Genomic DNA, 24,225 nt, shown 5'->3' with positions numbered 1-24,225 from the left:
GGGAGTGACATAAACAGCATATATGCAACTGTACACGTCTTTAAAAAATCTTTCAGTATAGTAAATCCTTGATAAAATTGAGAACGGAAATGAGGAAAATAGTCAATCTTAACCATTTTTCGTAAATCTTAGAAATCTTTTACAAAAATCTTCTCCTCTGAAACTACTGGGCCAAATTTATCCACACTTATCCACAATCATCTTTGGGGTATCTAGTTTGAAATTTGTGTCCGATGACCCGGCCATCCAACCAAGATGGCCGCCATGGCTAAAAATAAAACATAGGGGTAAAATGAAGTTTTTGGCTTATAACTAAAAAAACAGAGCGTTTAGAGCAAATTTGACGGTGTTAAATTGTTTATCAGGTCAACATCTATCTGCCCTGAAATTTTCAGATACATCGGACAACCCTTTGTTGGGTTCCTGCCCCTGAATTGGTAATTTTAAGGAAATTTTACTGTTTCTGGTTATTATCTTGAAAATTATTATAGATAGAAATAAACTGTAAACAGCAATAATGTTCAGCAAAGTAAGATTAACAAATAAGTCAACAAGATCAAAATGGTCAGTTGACCCATATAGGAGTTATTGCCCTTTATAGTCAATTTTTAACCATTTTTCGTAAATCTTAGTAATCTTTTACAAAAATCTTCTCCTCTGAAACTACTGGGCTAAATTAATCCAAACTTATCCACAATCATCTTTGGGGTATCTAGTTTCAAAAATGTGTCCGATGACCCGGCCATCCAACCAAGATGGCCGCCACGGCTAAAAATAGAACATAGGGGTAAAATGCAGTTTTTGGCTTATAACTAAAAAAACAAAGCGTTTAGAGCAAATTTGACGGTGTTAAATTGTTTATCAGGTCAAGATCTATCTGCCCCGAAATTTTTAGATGAATCGGATAACCCGTTGTTGGGTTGCTGCCCCTGAATTGGTAATTTTAAGGAAATTTTGCTGTTTTTGGTTATTGTCTTGAATATTATTAAAGATAGAGATAAACTGTTAGCAGCAATAATGTTCAGCAAAGTAAGATTTACAAATAAGTCAACATGACCGAAATGGTCAATTGACCCCCATAGGAGTAATTTTCCTTTATAGTCAATTTTCAACAATTTTTATAAAATTTGTAAATTTTTACTAACATTTTCCACTGAAACTACTGGGCCAAGTTCATTATAGATAGAGATAATTGTAAGCAGCAAGGATGTTCAGTAAAGTAAGATGTACAAACACATCACCATCACCAAAATACAATTTTGTCATGAATCCATCTGCTTCCTTTGTTTAATAGTCACATAGACCAAGGTGAGCGACACAGGCTCTTTAGAGCCTCTAGTTTTTGTGTAACCATCGCAACAATCAGCATTCATTTGATACCAAATATTGCAAAATAGGGGGTTGAACATGTCACAAAGATCTCAAAAATTTTATCTAAAGGAAAATTTTAATTAATAAGAGTGATAACTTTCCTGAAACCATAGACATACATCTATCAAGAGTTAAAAAAAAATCATATGCATTTCTGCTGTTTTTTCATAAATTGAATTGAAAAGATCGAGCAAGAAATCTTTGTTGAAAAACAATACAAAATTTCGAAATCTATGGCGGTACGGATAGGAACATATGGACGGTCAAACTGAAAAATGGCTTATAACACATGCTAAAAAATGTTCATATAAACCCACTAGGAAGGCTATATTATTATTCAACTATCTAAAAATCAATTCAATTGTACAAAAACGTTCATATTTAGAAAATTCTCCATGGTTATAATGCGAAACTAAACTTGTAACTGTGTATTGGTATACCTGAAGCTATCTCCTAAGTGAGCAATCATTTAACTACAAAAAGGGGGTAGAAGATCAATGTTTGTTTCTTGAAACATATAAATGAGCCAAAATTTAAAAAAAATTAAATAAATACAAGACTATATAGCAAAGGTTACGGACTCAAGTTGGGTCATGCAGGTGCAACAAATGCGGCAGTGTTAAACATGTTTAGGGATATCTAATGCCCCTCTTTATACGTCTAACCAATGTAGTTATTTCTGGCTTCTATTTGTAATGTATCCAAAACGTTAAAAGGTAAGGCCACTTCTTATCCAGCTAAAACCCTGGTCAGTCCTATGATGAAAATAATTCAGATGTATATGGAATGTTTGATAAGTTATATTGACCCAGAGTACCTGGACGGAATTGTGAAAAAGAAAGTACCTTTTCAATTTGCAAGTCGTAAAATTACTGAACAGTGTGGCCTGGTAGAAGAGGCCAAAAAATGAGGACTTGATTCTCAAATTGATGTCAAATTTGCTAGTCTAAGACTTCAGAAATGTAAAGATGAACCAAGGTTATTTTATATCAGCTCAGATTTCTTAACTGGGACTTGAAGATGAAAGAGTGCTTCAACTTGTGACATTTTACATGTTACTTTCTGATTTATACACTGGTTTTGATGATTTAAAATAAAAATCAGTAAACCTTCGTAATTCCTTTTAATAAAATCATGTAAGCAATGAGTCGTATGAATACACTGACTGAGATGTTACCATAATTTATAAGAGCCCCCGCCATAAAAAAAAATAATGTTCGCGCCCTATAGTTTTCACTCATTCTATCTGTTTGTTACACTTTCCTACGTCATGACGATAACCCAAGTTTGCTACGACTGATTGACATAAAACATTTACTCAAGAATATACATAACAAGAAGAAGCCTCCCTTTTGCTGTTTGAAGCATTTTCGATTATTTATGACATAAATGTAGTCCTTTTTCTTGGAGTCAATCACTCCGTCTGCTTTTCTATCCGTTCAATTGTCTGTCCGAATTCTCGATCCTGGTGGTTGTCGTTGCTTCATCTCTATCTAATTGTTGTTTTCATAAACTGTTTTGTTATGAATTAGGCCGTTAGTTTTCTTGTTTTGATCTTCCACATTTTTGGGTCGGTGCTTTTTATAGCCGACTATAAGGTACGAGTTTTCGTTGTTGAATGCCGTACGATAGCATATAATTGCTTACATAAACTTAATTTGATCCTAATGGATAGTTATCAAAATAACAACTTTTGTCTGTACGGCGTCTTGCAATATTTTATAATTTTAAGAGGAAATTAATCACTGTTGAAATTTATATTATAATTTTAAGAGGAAATTAATCACTGTTTAAATAATAACAGTGATTAATTTCTTCTTAAAATAATAATATATTGCAAGACGCCGTACAGACAAACGTTGTTATTTTGCAATTCGTCGTACAACGTCCTGCAATTCACCGTTCAACTAACAAACAATGTTTTTGTCCATATTCTTTTAAGAAAAAAACATGTTTTCCTGTCCAGTACTATTATATAGACAAAATTTCGAAATAACATTTTATTGCATTTATGTAATTACAATCACTGGAAGTTAATCAATTAAATTTTCTGTAGAAACTCCAAATTTATTTGAGTAACAATGTTTAAACAAAAAATTATTCTATGCCACCCTACAACCATTTATCTTTAATTTTTAAGAAAATAATAAAAGCAACCCTCTGAGTTTTTCAATTGCGACCAATGATGCGTGTTTGGCAGAGAAGTGGCAAGTGTATTGTTTGACCCGGTCTGGGGTCGAACCTACGACCACTCGCACTTGACGGGTGCAATCTTAAGCAAGACCACCAAATCAATTATAAGGTTAATTCACTGTTTGCAAAAGTATGAATTTTCGAAATAATAAGAATTCTTTTATCCCATACAAAGATTAGCTTATCCTTATTTGGCACAACTTTTCGGGATATTGGGTCCTCAATGCTCTTCAACTTTGTACTTGTTTGACTTTTTAATTATTTTGATCTGAGCGTTACTGATGGGTCTTATGTAAACGAAACGCACGTCTGGCGTAATAAATTATAAGTCTAGTACCTTTGAGAACTATTATTGGGTTTTGTAAGGGGAAGTTAGGGAGTACGCGAATTCGCGTACACTTTTAAGAAGAGGGGCGAAAGATACCAGAGGGACAGTCAAACTCATAAATCGAAAATAAACTGACAACACCTGGCTAAACATGAAAGAAGACAAACAATAAAACACAACATAGAAAACTAAAGAATAAGCAACACATGTGCAAATCCCATACCGCATAATCCCAAATATAAAAGGAATTCAAAAGAGAAAAACTAACGGTATAGTTATTATTCTTCTAAACGAGTGCAAACATATCAACGATTTTTTACTTATATATATATATTTGTAACGACACAATATTTTCATATTATTAATCTATATCATAATTTTTTTTTATTAGTAATCATTAAAGAAATGAATTAGTAACAGGGGATAAGACTGTTATTTTGCAAACGATAATGTATAAAATTGAGAATGGAAATGGGGAATGTGTCAAAGAGACAACAACCCGACCAAATAAAAAACAACAGCAGAGGGTCACCAACAGGTCTTCAATGTAGCGAGAAATTCCCGCACCCGGAGACGTCCTTCAGCTGGCCCCTAAACAAATATATACTAGTCCAGTGATAATGAACGCCATACTAATTTCCAAATTGTACACAAGAAACTAAAATTAAAATAATACAAGACTAACAAAGGCCAGAGGCTCCTGACTTGGGACAGGCGCAAAAATGCGGCGGGGTTAAACATGTTTGTGAGATCTCAACCCTCCCCCTATACCTCTAACCAATGTAGTAAAGTAAACGCATAACAATACGCACATTAAAATTCAGTTCAAGAGAAATCCGAGTCTGATGTCAGAAGATGTAACCAAAGAAAATAAACAAAATGACAATAATACATAAATAACAACAGACTACTAGCAGTTAACTGACATGCCAGCTCCAGGCTTCAATTAAACTGACTGAAAGATTGTGATTTCATCATATGAACATCAGGCACAATCCTTCCCGTTACGGGTTTAGTATCATACCATCATAACATATATGAGAAGAACATAACCCGTGTCATGCCAACAACTGTTTTTAAAATAATGTGTTTAGTTCCGATGCAAAGACCTTATCAGTGACTCAATATTAACGAAAAATATGCAATCTTTAATGACTTGACAACAGTATCGTAATTATATCCCTTCTTAATAAGTCTATTCAAAGGTTTTGTAAGTTTCTGAGGTGAATACTGACACCTTTGTGCTTTATAAAGAATATTACCATAAGAAATTGGATGTGAAATACCTGAACGTATTAGAAGTCTGCATGTTGAGCTATATTTACGAATGATGGCTATATTTACGAATGATGTATATAGGTTTGAGGTCAAAACGAAAGTTATGTAAGGTTAGTTTGCATTGTTGACTGAATATGTCATTTTGTAAAGAACATTTTCATAACTTGAGAAACCTTTTAGTTTTCAAAATGTTTCTTTTGCATAGAAAGTTTGATATGGAAGAGTCATTGTTTCAGAAATGTTACTCTTTGATTTATAACAGCTTCATTACAGATATATACATTTCATGTCATAACTTAGAAACTAGATTGTATTGTACAAATGTGTATGCTAGTTTTTCTATAGTGAATTTTTTTTATATTTCAGCCTTCTATAGATGTAAGTGATTTGATAGATGATAGCTACAGAAAATTTGGTCATATAAGCAACCAAGAGATTGACAAACTCAGACTCAAATATAGACTGCAAGTTGTTCAGGTATGATATTCCTCATATTTATCCTGCTTCGTTCGGAGACATGCGGCCAACATCAGTAAGACAGCAACTAAACAACAGAAGCTGATAAAATGAATCCATCTAAATGACATTATATTGACTACAGGGATGGACAAGCACCTTCTCTGAATAGATATTTCTAAATTTGTGAATAACAGAAATAAATAAATAAAGGCACTTACTCGGGAATTCTCAATTAGAATAAGAAACAAAGAAGGTAAATAATCTGTTTAAGATTTCTGGCTAAGGCGATGTTTCCAAATGAAGATCCCAAATCAAAAGGGCAAATTTCATTGAAAAATTTGGCAAAACAAAGTACCTATTGCAGATATTTTTTTCTTAATTAATTAGTATGATTTTAATGAATCACATAAATGTATTGAAGGAACTTTGTAGTAAATTCAAACATTCAGTTTTATGTTCAGTTATTTTATTGTTACTAAAATGGGTATGTTCTGATATTTTTAAATATTCTATGATTTGACAATGACATATATTATAGCACATCCCTGTTTAATCATTTATTTATGTAATATTAGAATATAGAAGACAGTACAATGAGGAACATCATTAGAAGTGTGGCATCAGATACATTATTCAAAGGACAGGAACTCAAAGATTTATATGTCTTATTTAAGGTAATTTTAAAAGATTTATTTGAAATTAGACATTTGAAATATTAAAAAAGAGACAAACAATCCAGAAAACTTGAGAATTTTCATAGATCCAAGAATTCTGATTACATAAATTTTTGGGATACAAACATATGTTAGTCAACAGTGAATTGTGAATTAAATTTTTACAAATTATACAACACACCTATGAATGAACAAATTATATGTATTGTACTTAACTAAGGACATCATCTAACTGTTTGCTAAATAATCATAACAGCATAGTTGTTTGTTAATAAACAATATTAATCCAATAAACACTGATTTCAGAACATATTTGTGGTGAGGAAAAAAAATCAATGGTATGTTAAATTAATGAACACCCATTTCATAGTACACATACCGGTTGTTTATAAATTCAACATTTTTTTTGTTCATTTTGTAGGAAGAGTATTTGACCTCATGTTACTGGAGAACACATCAACAACCAGTGGATACTGCTGATAAATATGACCCTAGTCGACCTTATTATGAACTCTACAAGATTGATTTTGACCAATTTAAAACCTTATTTTCATCTTTGTCTCCCTGGGCAACAGGACAACATGCTGAAAAGCTGGCATTGTATATGTTTAGGGTATGTTACATCCATAAGAGTTATGTGCATTTGTTTTTTTTAACCTTTTCTTATTGGTCTGATCTGATTGGTTTTATTAGATTGCTGTCAATTCATAAATCATATAAACGTGACTGAAAAATCAAGATTACCTTTTGAAAAATACAAATATTCATGGTAATATCATGGTAATGATTAATGCCACATAAAACTTGTATGAAATTTGCCAAAATCATTTAACATCTATAACGTTACTGCTAAAGGAAGAAACCAATTTCATTGAGCTGTAACTCTGAAACCATACAAAGTTGTAAATATTTGTGATATGAGGTATAAATGTAGTGTTTTCTACTTTCTTAATTTGTCCTTGAAACAATCTTTTTTTATAGAAAACACCAATTTCTGAAAATATATCAAAATTTAGAGACCGTTATCTATCTGTGTCTTATAAGCTTTTGGCCATGCTCAGTCGACATACTGCTTGCAAAAATTTATAAACTCTTTGTTTCAACACTTGCCAAATTGTGCTTTAGCGACATCTTTTTGTACCTATTAAATTTCAAGGTTGAGTTACTTAGAAAGAGATTCCTTTTTTTTCACATGAATCTATGATGATAATAATTTCAGAATTATATTTCCTTATACTATTGTATACAGGATTTTATTTTATGAAACAATATAGTCACTATGACCTAAATTTAAAACTTATCCTTTTTTTTTTTTTTTTTTTTTTTTTTTTTTTTTTTTAAATGTTATAATATTTTATTTGAATTTTACATTTGTTAGAGATACAAGAAGTACCGGTACCTTATCCCGGCCTCGTTAACATTAGTATATAGCATTTTATTGATAAGTTAGTACTTGTTAGTGCACAATATGTATATATAGTAATAATGACATGTATGTAACTGAATAGAAATATGATAACATGTTGTATAATAAATTCTAATTTATGAAATTAATTTAATTTTTGCTGTAACCAGATTATGGAATTTTTCGTATTTGCCTTCTTTATTTATCAATATTTCATGATATTGAAGAAATTCTTTTTTGAAAATTTCAAACATATTAATTTGTTTTGTTTTTTGTTGTTCGGATATATAGTATCCTTTGTATACAGTAAAAAGAATAATTGTAATTAAGTCATTAATACTGTAGTAACTTGTATCGTTTATTTTGTATCCGTACAAAAGTGATTTAATTGATATGATGTGATGTCCTATTTTAAGTTTATCAAGTAAAAGTTTTATTTGATTCCAAAATGATTTCAGAAATTTGCATGTTAAAAAGTAGTGCTCATAATCTTCGATGACATCACAAATATTACATAGCGGAGTTTTAGTTATTTTCCAAGAGAAAAGTAATTGTTTGGTTGGTAAAATGTAATGCAGAAATTTCCATCTTAACATTTTGAATTTATCATCTTGTATATAGTAAAAGATATAATTTAGCATTTGTTGTCTTTTGTTTGTGTTGTTTTCCAAGATAAATATGTTGTCCCATTTTTGAAATCCTATTGGTTTTTCATAATATCTATTTAAGAGGGAGATGTAAATGTCTTTGGAGGAAATGTTTTTAAGTGATACCATTTTCCCTTTTTTATCTTTGAATTTATATTCGGAGTCAATGGTGACTTTTGTTTTTAATGATTCTTCTTTAGTTAGCTCTTGTAACCACTGTTTTGGTATTGCTTTCATTAATTTAGAATATTCTGAAAACCAGTTAGCATGACAGGAAAGTTTATCTAAGATCATGTTTTGATTAAATTTTCCTTTATTATCAATAATGTCATTTAAAAAAAGAATTTTGCTGTTTATCCAGTTTTTGAAGATGAGACAATTACCGTTTAATTTGATATTTTTATTGCCCCATATAAGCTGCTGTCTTATTTGTTTATATGATAGATGATCCAATTCCTTTTCAGATTTTGTATTTATCCATGATTTGATTATTCTTAAGTAAAATTGTGGAATTAGTTCTTTCAGTTTATAGACCAAATTAATATTGGTAAAATTCATTTTAAATATAAGGAATTCTTGTCCAAATTTATCAAAATAAAATCTTGGTAATACTTTCCAATTAGGTGATAGATCTTCGTTGTCGATGAGTTTTTTTACCCAACTAATATTTATCGCTTCTAGATATTTATCTATGTTTATCATTTTAAGCCCGCCAGTATGGTAATTTTTACTTATTATATCTCTTTTAACCTTTTCAGATTTATTATTCCATGTAAAACTGTATATTAATTTTTTAAATTTTGCTAGGTATTCGTTATCAATTTCGGTTACAGATGCAACATAAGTAATATTCGGTAAGATTAATGATTTATCAAGAGTTATCTTACCTAACATAGTTAAATTTCTTTTATTCCAATCTTTAATTATTTTTTCAGATTTTTCGTATTGTCGTTGCAAGTTTAATTTTTTACACTCATTTTTATTAAGTCCAAAGTATATTCCCAAAACTTTTATAGGTTTTTGTGTAAAATTAATGTTTTCAACTTTATCTTTGCAGGACTTTAAATTGCCGAGCCATATTCCTTCTGTTTTATTTCGGTTAAGCTTTAGGCCTGAAAGTGATCCAAAAATTTCTATAATATTCAGAGTTAATGACACTTCTTGTTTTGAATTTAAAAATAAAGTGGTGTCGTCTGCAAGCTGGCTTAATTTTAATGTATGGGTTTTATTGTCTAATTTAATTTGAAAACCTTTAAAATTTTTATTTTGTCTTAATCTACTAGCTAAAATTTCAACAGCAATTACGAAAATTATAGAACTCGCGGGACACCCTTGACGGATTCCGCGCTCAATGTTGAAGGGTCTTGAAATCCAACCATTATTTAATATGCAACCCTTTATATCTGTGTATAACGTATTTATCCACCTCAAAAGAGATTCCTGGAAGCCAAATTTCTTTAAAGAACAATACATGAATTCCCATTCTAGCGAGTCAAATGCCTTTGTGAAGTCTAAAAATAGGATAGCTCCATCTACATTGAATTTTTCCGAATAATCTATAATATCTTGGATTTGTCTAATATTAAATCCTATATATCTGTTTTTTACATAACCGTTTTGGTCACTATGAATGATTTTATGCAATATTGGTTTCAGTCTTTGTGCAAGAGAGTATGCTATAATTTTGGTATCTACATTTAGTAAGGTAATTGGTCTATAATTATCTAAATTTAATGGGTCGTTTTTCTTGTATATAAGGGTAATCAATCCAAGTTTCTGAGAATTTGTTAATTCTTTTTTTTCATAGCAATTATTAAAAACATCTACAGCAAAGTTTTGTAAGTTTGACCAGAAAGCTCTATAAAATTCAATTGAGAGACCATCGATACCTGGTGTTTTATTAAGTTTCATTTTAAAAACAGATTGTGTACATTCCTCTATTGTCAGGTTGCCGTCAATTTCATTGCCTTCTTTTGTACTTAATTTGTAATTTATTTTAGTTTTTTCAATATAATTTTCAATTTCTGTTAGATCAGGGTTAGTTGACTTATATAAATTGACATAATAATTTCTCCCCGTATCTAATATTTTGCCTTGATCTTCTGTTATTTCTCCTTTACTGTCCCTTATAGCAGTAATGTTTTTCCTTGTTTGTCTTGATTTTTCTAATCCCAAGAAATATTTTGTATTTTTTTCGCCCTCTTCTATCCATTTAACTCGTGATCTTATTTGTGCCCCTTTTATTTTATCTGAATAAAGAGTTTGTAGCGTTTCTTCTGTTTTATTTATTGAATCTATTATATTTGGCAAATTATTTTTTCCATCCAGGTTGTTATCATGAATTTCATTCAAAAGTTTAAGTTCTTGTTCTAGTTTTGTAATTTCATCTCTTTTATGTTTAGCTTTTAATTTACAATGTTCTATAGTTTTCTCTCTTACTTCTATTTTAAAAAGATCCCACACGATTGCTAGACTTTTTTTATTTCTTAATTTTTTATATTTATCTATCAAAGTATTTATTTTTATTTTGTATGATTCGTCGTTAAGAATATTGTTGTTTAATTTGAAGTATCCCTTTCCTTTGTTCCCTTGACAATGATTAATTTTAAGTGAAATCGCTAAGTGATCTGTATATTGAATTGTTGCAGGTCGTATATCAGTGCTGAGTACTCTTGGTCTCACATCTTCACTTACTAGAAAATAACCAATTCTACTAGCTACTTCATTATTTTTCCTTTTCCATGTATATTGCGTTTTATTTGGATTTATAGCTCTCCATATATCTATAACTTTTAGTTTTTTTATCAGAGTTTTTAGCCCATTTGTCTTATTTTTTATTTTTTGTTGATCTTTTTTATTACTTTTTCTATCTTTTATATTAAGCGTTTCATTCATATCACCGCCTATGATAATTATACCAAGACTATATTTTTCAATGACACTTAAAGCTTTTTTAAAGAATATATTTCTATCTTTACATGTGTTTGGGGCATAAAGGTTTACAAAGGTAAATATATTTTTATCGATTTCTATGTTGATTAAAACAATTCTTCCGTCTTGATCTACATATTTATCTATGATTTCATACTTAATTTTTTGGTTGATATAAATCGAAACACCTCTTGATTGCGTGCTTCCAAAACTATGATATAAATCGCCCGTAAATTCTTTATCTATTGAATTGTTCGAAAAATGTGTTTCTTGTAAAAATGTTATGTTGCATTTTTGTTGTTTTATCCATTCTTTTAGTCTAATTCTTTTTTCATATTTTCCTAACCCCTGACAATTTAAAGAACATATATGCAATGGATTAGTTGACATCTTGATTTTGTTTTTAAAAAAAACGAAAACATATTTGTGTATGAGCCCCTCTTGCTTTTTATTTCTTTGCCAAGGCTTACTGGATTGGTGTAACTGTAAACATGATTTTTACTGGAAATGTATTTTTAATGCTTTGCAATGACAATTAGTTATATTTTGCAGTTAATTGATGAAAATAAGGACAACATGATAAACTTTAAGGAATTTGTTTACATCCTGGGTGTAGTATGTAAAGCTGATATAACACACAAACTAAAGCTGTTGTATACATGTCACCAACCACCAGCCTTACTACCAACAGATAAACTGGATGAGGAGTCAGATGAGGGCCCCGTCTCTCCTGTTTCAGGTACGTAAATATAACTTTAAATCAACCTTACTACTGCTGACAGACACACTGAGTAAGGAGTCTCATGACGCTCATATACTAGATATGTAAATATAACAGACAATCAGAACTATTCATTATGTTCATATTGATAAATTTGTCAGTTCTTTAATGTTATAAACACCAGAAGAATTTAGTGGTGATGACAGATTTTTTTATTGTCTGATTAATTTATTACTGTTGTTTTAGATTCAAATGTCCTCTAAATGTCTTTTGCTAATTTGTTTTATTGGTTTGCTATCTCGTTTAAGAGGATTCTCCAGACTTCTATCCTGTTTTTTCCTTTAATGAGGGCTGGTAGGAGGGGGTGTCTAAGGCTCACGCTACCAGGCGACTTGGGCGAAGAAGTCGCCTTCCCGACCGTCACTTCGCTTTCCTCGACCCCCAAAAGCGAAAACAAGTCGCCCTGTTCTTGACGATACTCGCTTTCAGTCGCTTCCGTCATCTGACATTTTCAATTTTTACCAAGTTGATGAAACATCAATTTTTATTGATAATTTAAGGAAATCAGACATAAACGATTCATTATCTTTAGAAAAGAGGTTGAATCATTGTCTTCGCTGTGTGTAGCAGGTTATTTGATAAAAATACAACTTTTTATCACTTCATGCATTTCGCAAGTTTCGGTGCTTGTTCAATACTCGAAAATGTACATCAACCTAAATTTCGGCGGCAAAATAAGTTTTTTACTTCATTTAAACGTGATAAAAGTTGCTTCCAGTAAAAGTTCAATCCATTTATTGCATTATAAATGTCATGTTCCTTTCGAAATAACTTGTCAAACATCGTTTATTTTTGTAAATTTTCTTGCATTCGTCCGCCATTGACCGATTTCTAAACTACTTTTACAATAATTACTACGGACGCACGGATGGAACAGCTGACAGAAGAATATTGATCTCAAAGGGAAAAATTACGCATTCCACACGCATTAAGAGACTTTTGGTGACATCTTATTGATTGGTGTATATATGTTTCCCTTTTTTTTATGGATTGTTTCAAACTATTGATTAAAGTTGCTTAACTCTGAGACTATTATACTAATATCAATATATTATGGCCCAGCTTTATAACTTTTATATATATTTTTTTATGAGAAACACTGAATTTCATACACAAGATAATTTTTAATTAAATTGCAATTGATATATTATAATTTCTTTACATTTTTTAAAATAATTTTTTTTTTTTAGTGCTAGATATTTAGTTGGTAGTTTCTCACAAGAACCTAAGTAAAACTTAAACAACTTTTAATTTCAAATGTTACTTAAATTGTAATTTTTTTTAACTCAGATATGAATTAAACAATATAAAAAGAACATTATTTACATATGGCCCTTTATACTATTGTAAAATCCAAACATTGTAGTGCACCGCGCGAATGAGCACTTCTCTTTCAATTCTCACCACTTCTCCCTATCAGTTTCCAAAAGAGAAGTCACTTCTCCCTATAATTCTGAAGTAGTGTCATCTGGATGCTTGACAAAAAAAGTTTTCTTTCCTGTATAATTAAAAATAAATCATTAACTCATGAGTCCCAACAGATTCCTGCAAAAATAAAGGGTCAATCCTGAATATCTTCAAAAACAAAGGCCTAATTCAGACATTCCGAAAAAGGTTCCATACACTTACCACATACTAAACACCAGATTTACTTAAAGTTTGAAAACAGACACTATTGGTTGACCAACTCATACTTGTTCTTCCTTTAATGTAACTAACTTTATATTAGAATTGTTTTAATTTTCAGTGGCATCAACAGATGAGGCAGAAGAAGCTACAGATTTCTTTACAGATGACAAATCATTGACAGATTCCCCTGGTAGCTAGATATACATTTATTTTTACAATTATTTTAAAGACGGAAAATTTATTCATGGAATATGCTATCATATTATGAGCTGATCTATTTAAAGTGTTTTTTTATTACACTTAGTTGAAAGTGGAAAACATATACAGTTAAAATAGGATTTATGTAATTACAATAAATTATTAGAATTAATATTGGTAAATAAAAAGTCAGTCAGTACTTCGGACATGTTGAAAATGATTGGATATAAAGACATTCCAAACAGAAATAGCTTGAATACAATTTGATTCAGTTGTTGTGTCTGCAACTCAAATGCTTGATTCAGAACCATTGTGCCCTGAACAACATTTGTGATAAAATATATAATATTCATGATAAAATATAAATTTTGATTGTAGAAATAGAATTATCTGGTGATTTTATTGAGGAGGATGTGCCTGATGATGAACCAGAAGAACCAGACACAGATGAGCCTGGTACAGGAGACAAGGGAGAACAGAAATCCTCAGAAGAACAGGCTAGTGGCAATCCACAGGCAACTGGTACAACTAGGGAGGCAGAAAAGACTGGAGCTGAATCAGACGGGGCCAGTGTGGAAGTCCCTGAAGCTGGTGGATATTATAAAGGTAGTACCATTGTTTTTCATGCTGCAGTGTACTACTGTGGATTCATTTATTTTAGTGGTTAACAATGTTCATAGATGTAGGAAAAACTGTTTTTTCCTAGATGTTTGATTTCAATGCTTTACTTAAATCTGCATACAAACCGATAGAAAATTTGTACTTGATCATGGCAATTTGTGGTCAACCTGTACCTACTAAATGTTCTAAAATTGATATTGCACTTATAATACTAAATCAACAATATTATAAATGTTTCAATTGTTCAGCAGACAAGGACAGCCAGGACATCTTTTCTCTTCAATGACTATTTTGTTTTTATCTTGATGATTGACTTAGGAAGATAAATAGATGAAAGTAGAAATGGATGTAAGAATTGGTAGTCAAGGAAGGTAGTTTTATGGTCAAATGTTAAGATACATTTCAACATTGGATTAAATATAGTATTGAATGATGATTCACAGCACTAAGTGGATACCAAACATGCAACCAAAAGATAAGAATTGAAGGATAGACAACACCATGACAAAAAAAAAATGAAAATTGATTACTAGTTAACAAGAAATTTCATATTTTGGTTAAAAAATTTGACTGCTATTAGCTTATTTATACATTTGAATTCGATGACCATAATTATAATACTAAGTATGTTTGCAGCTACAGATATTCAGTTCAGCTACCAAAAGATGGCTGAAAAGAAACGAGAGTTAAATAGATCAGATAGCAAAGCTGATTTGAAAAATGTACCAAGGTTGACTCAGGTAAAAAGAAAAAAAAAAAAAAAAAAAAAAAAGAAAATTAACTTCTGTTGGGATGATAAGCTTGAGATTAATAAAAAGATTTCCTTGGAATGATAATTCTGATATATTGCTTAATGTACAAACCACCTACTTTACATTAATTTGTAAATAAATTATCTTTGATAAGGCTTAAGCAATATTTGTTTTCATTTTTGACATGAAAATGATGTCACGAAATTGTATAAATGCTTTAAACAGATTTGTACCTCGTGGTATGAACAAACACCTTTTGTTAAATTGAATATATTACAGGTGTCTTAAATTGGCAATATGAAATAATGGAGTGGAGTTAGTAAATGACTCAAGTATGAGGTCAACTCCTTATGCAAAGAAGTAGAAGCTGAATTAGTAAAAGGTTAACAGATTAATATACTGTTAAATTCAGAAATTGTTGAGAAGTTTTTATAAATGCAAGTGGTATGTTCGGGTGAGATTTGCAATGATAAGAACTCCCAATTCAAAAAACTGATACATATATCTATTCAGCTTTTTCTGTCATCCCAATAATTTATATCACCTTTTTGTCCTTTCTTCAATAATGTAATAATAAATGCACATGATAATTTCTGAAGTTACAGTATATTCTATCAGTCAAAAAATATGCTCCATACTATATTAACTTAGGTCATTTTCAGGTTCAGTTCATTCAGTTATGGAAAACTTTGTATGACATGTTTCATGATCATCCTCATGAGCAACAGTTATACCATTCCATAGCAACAGTGGGAACTCTTCTTTTGGAGATTGGGGAGGTAGGAGAACGCTTCTATTTGAAGTCTGTATCAGAAAGTTCCCAAGGAGAAGGCACAGTATCTGTGAGTGAAGTGGACACAGTTGCAGCATACGTAAAGAATGTAACTATTGATTCTTGTCCTAGTAAAAACTCTGGAAGCTCAGAAACAAAGGAAAATGCAGAAAAATCAAATTGTAATGATGACTCTTCATCAGCAATGTCTGGAGAAAATTTAAATGTAACACAGCAGGACAGTGGCATTTCTGAGCAATCAGGAGACAATTTACAGAGTAGTACCTCAGACTCATCTTCACAGCCTCATTCTAAACCAGATTCTGATTGGTCTATATCATTTGAACAGTTTATAGCTTCTATGTTAACTGAACCGCCATTGGTTGAATACTTTGAAAAAATTATAGACATAACAGAGGATATCGCAAAAATGAGAAACAGGCGTCTGTTGACAAGACAACAGAGCACATGGGAAACACAAAAACAGAATAGTAAAAAATAAAGCTAACAAAAAATAACAGTTATCTCACAAAATTTCACAATTGTCATTTATTTCCAACCAAGAAGATTTTTAATACACTGAATGGGAGTAGGCTCACATAGTTATAAATATTGGCCCTACAAATTTAGAATTTTCAGCTCAAAACTTATAATACACATCTAATAAAAATGTGTGAAAAAAATCAAATTATAATAATAATTCTCACATATTGCCAGTGACAATTCTATAGTTTTCATATCATTGGTGGCAGTCTTAATTTTTACTGATTAAGGCCTAAATTCAGGTAGTAATTATGAGTTTAATTTTTGTACCCATTTGATTTTTGTCCATGAAAGTGAGTAGTAAATTAAGAAAAGATCTATTCCTAGAAGAAAGGGAAACTGCAAATCTGCGTTAATCCTTGAATAGATGGTTGCTTTCAGCACTGCTTTCAAATGCAGATTATATAAATAAATTAATGTTTAGTTCATTTAAAGTTGCACAATTTTCAAATGTAAGTAATTGCTTTAATTTTGGATTACTCCCTTGGTTTCTTCTTCCTCTGTTTTCAGTTTGAAATTTGACAAAATATAGATGTTAAGACCAGCTTTTGACCATCTTTGTCCCTTCTTCTTTTGTACACTCATAAACATTCAGGGTTATCTCATTTAGTAAATGCTTCATGGTATATTGTATATGTATGTATTATATTATTTTGGGCATTCTCTTTATAATTTAACCTATATATTGTAGTATTTTTTGTGAATAGATTTCATCATTTCTGTTAAACACAATAACCACTGAAAACAGTTTTTGGTTTCTCTCTTTCTGGATTTACTGTATATTTATATAGTTCTTATGCAAGATTTGAAGGGTTAAGATACATGTTTAACATTATATAACAACTGTTGTTCCTCAATTAAAAAACATGTTTTTTTGTCACATTACCGCTAAAATCTCATTTAAAAGCTTTTGATAAAATTCATAATACCATGTTTATATCCTCATATAAGATGTTGACAGCTAGATCTATGTTTCATCATTGTATACTCTGCTAAAATATTATATCTTTAGGAGCTTTCCTTTTATCTTGGGTGCTTTGTATCTAAATGTGCAGTATTGATGCATATTGAATTATTTTGGGTTAATCATAGCCCCCAATATTATTGAATATTTCACATCTATTTGTTATGAATTCGTTTTGGGTAAATAGTCGACTGATATTCTGATCATGCTTTACTCTAACCAAACTGATATATTAGAAGACTATTGACCTGCTCTATCTGTTTCTTCTTTCTGTACTTAAAATATTCATCGTCATTGATACTCATATTGTGATATCAACACTTTCAGTTTTCAGACCAGAGCTATATCATAAATATTTAGAAGGAATCCACCTCATGTTGTGTACACATTGGGATAATTTGTTGATTTGTTCAATTAGAATATTATGTATGGAACAGATACATTGAATAAATAATGCAAAAGAACTTAATTTTACTTCTAATTGTTTAAAAGGGTTGTCAGTAAAACAAGTGCCATAGAAATACAGGAATTATCTTCCCATTGCAGTTGCCTATATAAAAGCGAAATTTATCAATGATTGTATTCCTGTTTTTGATAGTTAAATATTCCAAAACAGTTAAATTATATGAAAATACTATCTTATAGAAATCATATCTTTTTTAAGAACTAGCAAGATCCATCTAAATTGTTATGTTGGTTTGGAAACCATTAAAATACTTGAAAAGTCAATTTCAGAAGAAAGATGGCAAACTGCAGTTTATATCTCACAAATTTGTTTCTCAGTAGAGAATTTTGATATTGACTTGCAATAATACTTTAATGGTCATTTTATTTATCTAACATAATGATGGGCATTGTAATCAGATCTGTACCAGTCAAGAAATATAAGATAAAAATTCATTCATGTTCTTTTCTTTTATCCATTATCATTTCAAAAAAATATTGAAATAATAGTAGCATTGTTTGATGTGCATGTTGTAATAATGTTCACTGGAAAAAAATGTCATCCTTATTTTGGAATTTCGGATACAAGCATTTATGATTATATCTCATACATTGAAACTTGTGTTGTAAGTGGTTTTGTCATTTAAAGATTTAAAGGTTTAGCTAACAATAGTCTATAGAAAAAGAGACTGGTGTTTAGATTAAAATTAAAAAGTATGCTCAATTGTTTTTTACAAGTATGCATGTCTTAATATACTGGGAAATCAAATGTATTTGTATGCTAGTCAGATTGAGTGAACTTTGAAATGAGATTTATTTATTGTTCATGTTTTATATTAGTAAAATTTGTTAGGACATTTGGGATATGGTAATTTGTTTGTTAAATGTTTTATATGTAATACTTTTATTTATCATATTGTTAGGAATTGGTATTTTTAGTCTTTGAAAAAACCCACTCACAGTCGATGCAAGACAGATTTGCCTAATGATATGTATGTAATACACATGTACAGTATGATTAATGTTTAAATTTGTAAAACTATCACAGGGAAAATAAATCAGTATGATTCAGAATATAAGCTATTAATTGCATTGTACCCAATAAAAATAAAACGGTTTTGATGCACTGCCTTTGATATTAGCGGGCAATTTGTTTCCAAGTTTGTCCATCTGTCTCATATAAAGGTAAAAGCTTTGGTTTAAAATGTTTAAGAAAATTTGAAATTCTGGTCAAGTCACACAACCTTAAAAATGAGTTTACATATATGGAATCACGTGGGGAAAAATGCCTGTGTATGAAGATCAATGCCAAGTTAGGATTTTGACCAAGAATTCCAGGTTCACTAAACATGGAAAACGTTTTAGGATAAGTTTTTGTGTAAGTTAATGGGATATAAGGTTTTTGACCAAGTGTTTATGATTCACTTAATATTGAAACATATTAGGTTAAGTGCTGGTTCAGGGTAGTTTATTATTAAGTTATAGTCACATCAACTTGAAACATGCAAAAAGTGTAGTACACATGTTAAGTATTTTTATGATGCAAAATCAAAAAAAATATATGCCAAAGTAATGTTTTTAACCAGATTGTATTGTTAATTGAACATAAAAATTTGATAGTGAGAGAAGGGCATGGTTCCAGTTGACACATATTCTTGTGTACCCTCTGCTTTAATGAAACAACAGAAACTGTAGTATCTGTTATTGACACATAAGCTAGCTTCTGAAAAGCTGCTGTTTAAAATGCTTAAATTTTATACTCATTGAATGTGCAAAAAGCTTGGTCAAAGTATATATCTGATTCTTATTAATACAACACAGCAAGTGCTAGTTGTATTAATATTGCATAATTTTTATTTTATATTGCTATAGATGAATAGATAATTATAATTGTATGATAATGATTTCAGTCGCATTTGATTAATGTGTTTTGTTGATGAGCTCTTTATGAAATTTAAGAACTGTGATAATTTTTATAATAAACAGGACCCTAATTGTAATCATAATCAAATTATGAAGTAACATATTTTTTGTAGTTGTTTGTCTCATAAGTATGTCTTTACAGTGTTCAAGTCCCCAAGGTACCATTATCTTCTTGTAAAGTTGGAGACACTAACATTTAAAAAGATAATTGTGCTAGTTTGTAGTTGGTAGTAGAGGTTAAAAAATTATTGAGGATTATTTGAAGATTAATTTATACTCACTGATTACATGTGCAATAGTGCTGACATATATTTTGACTGTTAGATATTTCATGGTCTTTGGCTTTGAAGTAAAATTCTCATTTGTTTACTGCCATTTCTTATAAAGTAATGTCATTTACAGAATTTCAAAATTGCTTTACAGTTCACTTTTTTTGCCTTGATTTAAATTCCAGATTATAGAAATCTAGTAGATATGTTATCGAAAATAATTATAAAAGCATATTTGATTGTTTTTTTAGAATGTAGGTCTTCATTTATCTGCAGTTCACAGATGTAATTTGAAAAGAAATGTCTTGTTGAGTGCAGTTGAAAGAGAAAAGTAGTTTAAACTCCTGATTTCTGATGCAATGAATAAATTTTAACTGACTGAAACATTGTTTTTTTATTTGTGTATGTTTAATAGAAATGTTACAATATTTGAATTGTAGATTAGATTATTTATTTCTTATATATGGCTCTTGGCATTACAGTTGCTTGTCTGTTAATATCAAATTCTTTAAAAAAAAACTAGTTTTGTATCAATTAGTTATGAGTTCTATCTATTTATAATGAAAGTAACCAATGCATATTTGGCTTGGCTACATTAAAGTTGATTGTATAATTATAAAAAATCAACATGTGTTGATGCTTCTACAGTTTTTTGCTAACTCGAATTATTTTCCATAAAACTAGTTAATTTACTTAAGAATGAAAATGTGTGCTAAAAATAGTTTTAGAGAGTTTAAACATTATCAAACTTGGCAGATGTCTAGAAGAAATCAAGGTACATGACATTTGTTTACTTTAGTTTGTTGCTTATTAAGATATTTTCCAGCTTTATGAAAGCAATACTAGTATTCTTTTAACTAGCTATATTAACAAGTTGATAGTTCATTTGAAGAACATTCTTAACATTTTCATTACATCAAATACTAGAAATTACATAATAAAATCGTATTTAATGTTATTGAAAAGAAATACTGTTAAGTTAGCAAAAATTAGAATAAAGTCACAGAATAGGAATTGTTACTTGGATGCAAAAAAATTTAATAATGTATCTGTTGACATTTTGATTTTAACAGTATTAAAGTATACATCTTATGCTTTTAAAGGTCAGAGAATATTCTTTGTTGAATCATGGAATAAGATTTATTTTTTATACGACCGCAAAAATTTAAATTTTTTGGTCGTATATTGCTATCACGTTGGCGTCGTGGTCTGCGTCGTCGTCGTCCGAATACTTTTAGTTTTCGCACTCTAACTTTAGTAAAAGTGAATAGAAATCAATGAAATTTCAACACAAGGTTTATGACCAGAAAAGGAAGATTGGGATTGATTTTGGGAGTTTTGCTCCCAACATTTTAGGAATTAGGGGCCAAAAAGGGCCCAAATAAGCATTTTCTTGGTTTTCGCACTATAACTTTAGTTTAAGTGAATAGAAATCTATGAAATTTTGACACAAGGTTTATGACCACAAAAGGAAGGTTAGGATTGATTTTGGGAGTTTTGGTTCCAACAGTTTAGGAATTAAGGGCCAAAAAAGGGCCCAAATAAGCATTATTCTTGGTTTTCGCACAATAACTTTAGTATAAGTAAATAGAAATCAATGAAATTTTAACACAAGGTTTATAACCACAAAAGGAAGGTTGGGATTGATTTTTGGAGTTGAGGTCACAACAGTTTATGAATTAGGGGCCAAAAAGGGGCCCAAATAAGCATTATTTTTGGTTTTTGCACCATAACTTTAGTATAAGTAAATAGAAATCTATGAAATTTAAACACAAGGTTTATGACCACAAAAGGAAGGTTGGGTTTGATTTTGGGAGTTTTGGTCCTAACAGTTTAGGAATAAGGGGCTCAAAGGGTCCAAATTTGAACTTTCAGTGATTTCATCAAAAATTGAATAATTGGGGTTCTTTGATATGCCGAATCTAACTATGTATGTAGATTCTTAATTTTTGGTCCCGTTTTCAAATTGGTCTACATTAAGGTCCAAAGGGTCCAAAATTAAACTAAGTTTGATTTTAACAAAAATTGAATCCTTGGGGTTCTTTGATATGCTGAATTTAAAAATGTACTTAGATTTTTAATCATTGGCCTAGTTTTCAAGTTGGTCCAAATGGGGGTCCAAAATTAAACTTTGTTTGATTTCATCAAAGATTGAATAAATGGCTTCTTTGATATGCCAAATCTAACTGTGTATGTAGATACTTAATTTTTGGTCCAGTTTTCAAATTGGTCTACATTAAGGTCCAAAGGGTCCAAAATTAAACTAAGTTTGATTTTAACAAAAATTAAATTCTTGGGCTTATTTGATATGCTTTATCTAAATATGTACTTTGATTTTTGATTATGGGCCCAGTTTTCAAGTTGGTCCAAATCAGGATTCCATATCAAGAATGGTGCAATAGCAAGAAATTTTCAATTGCACAGTATTGCACAATAGCAAGAAATATCTAATTGCACAATATTGTGCAATAGCAATTAATTTTCAATTGGAGTTAACTTTCTTTGTATAGAATAGTAGTTGATAATATATGTTGGAAATTTGCCAGACATGACTATGATGTCATTTTCTATTTTTATTTGCCAATAACTTTATGTAAATAACTTCATTGGAAATTAGCCAATATAATATGTTGCTGATGAAGCTTTTTTTCCTTATCTTATCTAAAATGTTTTTAGATAATGTATGTTGGACATTTGCCAGACATGACTATGATGTCATTTTCTATTTTTATTTGCCAATAACTTTATGTAAATAACTTCATTGGAAATTTGCCAATATAAAATGTTGATGATGGTTTGTTTTATTGTTTTATACAATAAACAATGTATATTCACTTTTACTACCAACCAATCTTTACCATTCAGAGATAACAAGCACTTTATTTTACATTTTAATATTTTATGATGTATTTAAAAGAGTAGTTATTGTTGCAAACTCCATTAGAAATTTGAATTGATATCAGTTTTGGAAAAAGGGAAACGGGGATGTGAAAAAAAGGGGGGGGGGTTAAATTTTTCTCATTTCAGATTTCATAAATAAAAAGAAAATTTCTTCAAATATTTTTTTGAGAGGATTAATATTCAACAGCATAGTGAATTGCTCAAAGGCAAAAAATAACTTTTAAGTTCATTAGACCACATTCATTCTGTGTCAGAAACCTATGCTGTGTCAACTATTTAATTTTAGATTTAAAAAGTTTGAAGAAGAAATCTTTAATTGATTTGTAAAATCTTGACATTTGTTTTGTGTAAAAAAAACCCATGTAATGTCAAAAATTTGATCACAATCCAAATTCAGAGCTGTATCACGCTTGAATGTTTTGTCCATACTTGCCCCAACTGTTCAGGGTTCGACCTCTGCGGTCGTATAAAGCTGCGCCCTGCGGAGCACCTGATTTCCATTTGTAATTATTATATGAAAATGTTATTTTGATTTATAACAATTATTTGAATAATATTTGTCATGTCCATGGTAGTAATGACATACTGAAGTTAAACAAATTGAAAGATTATCTAATTCACATATGCACAGAAAAGTACTATTTGAAACCTTTATTTATACTGCTGTTTATGTTTATACCTGCATTTATTTGTTTTCTTTATTATTACGAATTTTCAAGTATGTCAACTTTCCTAATAAATAAAAATTATACAACCATGTTTTGTCCCAAGATTTCTTGCCAAATTTGTTAATTCCTATAGTAAAATAAGGACTCCTTATTAAGGATATGTTGTATAATTGCAAATGAGATTACTTTTCACCAGTCCAAAAGATGTGAATGTTAGCAACTTTATGTCACTGTATTGTCTGAAACAATGAGCAAAACCATATTTTGTCCAGATCAATTTCTTATTTTTCCCATGCAAAACAGTATTAAAAAATCAAAATCATGGCAACAGAAGAAACACAACCGTATAAAAATAATTCACAAACAAACTAACAACTGAGCAACACAAACCCAACAAATCTGGTGTGATGTAACATGTTCCTGAAAAGAAAGAAAAATTCGGTTCTACACAAGGCACCCACTGTTCACTCAGGA

General features: G+C 30.2%; 1 protein-coding gene across 1 annotated transcript; it reads left to right on the top strand.

Annotated features, from left to right (window-relative positions):
• The first annotated feature begins 5,241 nt into the window (after positions 1-5,241).
• LOC143084156 (TBC1 domain family member 9-like) lies at positions 5,242-23,842 on the top strand. Its single transcript, XM_076260563.1, has 9 exons — positions 5,242-5,280; positions 5,537-5,647; positions 6,205-6,303; positions 6,725-6,916; positions 11,839-12,025; positions 13,815-13,886; positions 14,273-14,500; positions 15,152-15,255; positions 15,930-23,842. Exons 1-9 carry the CDS (start codon positions 5,242-5,244, stop codon positions 16,539-16,541), a joined length of 1,644 nt encoding a protein of 547 aa, XP_076116678.1. The 3' UTR covers positions 16,542-23,842.
• The last annotated feature ends 383 nt before the right edge of the window (positions 23,843-24,225 follow it).

The sequence above is a fragment of the Mytilus galloprovincialis genome, chromosome 7 (assembly GCF_965363235.1).
Source record: "Mytilus galloprovincialis chromosome 7, xbMytGall1.hap1.1, whole genome shotgun sequence".
Classification (NCBI taxonomy): Eukaryota; Metazoa; Mollusca; class Bivalvia; order Mytilida; family Mytilidae; genus Mytilus; species Mytilus galloprovincialis.
This window is presented reverse-complemented; position numbering and strand designations above follow the sequence as displayed.

What these genes read in the sequence shown, in the direction of transcription:
- LOC143084156 (XM_076260563.1), top strand. Translation starts at nt 5,242, where the DNA reads ATGTATATAGGTTTGAGGTCAAAACGAAAGTTATGTAAG. An exon ending in ATTTATATGTCTTATTTAAG is followed by an intron (nt 6,304 to 6,724) that starts GTAATTTTAAAA and finishes TTCATTTTGTAG; the next exon opens with GAAGAGTATTTGACCTCATG. An exon ending in ATGTACCAAGGTTGACTCAG is followed by an intron (nt 15,256 to 15,929) that starts GTAAAAAGAAAA and finishes GGTCATTTTCAG; the next exon opens with GTTCAGTTCATTCAGTTATG.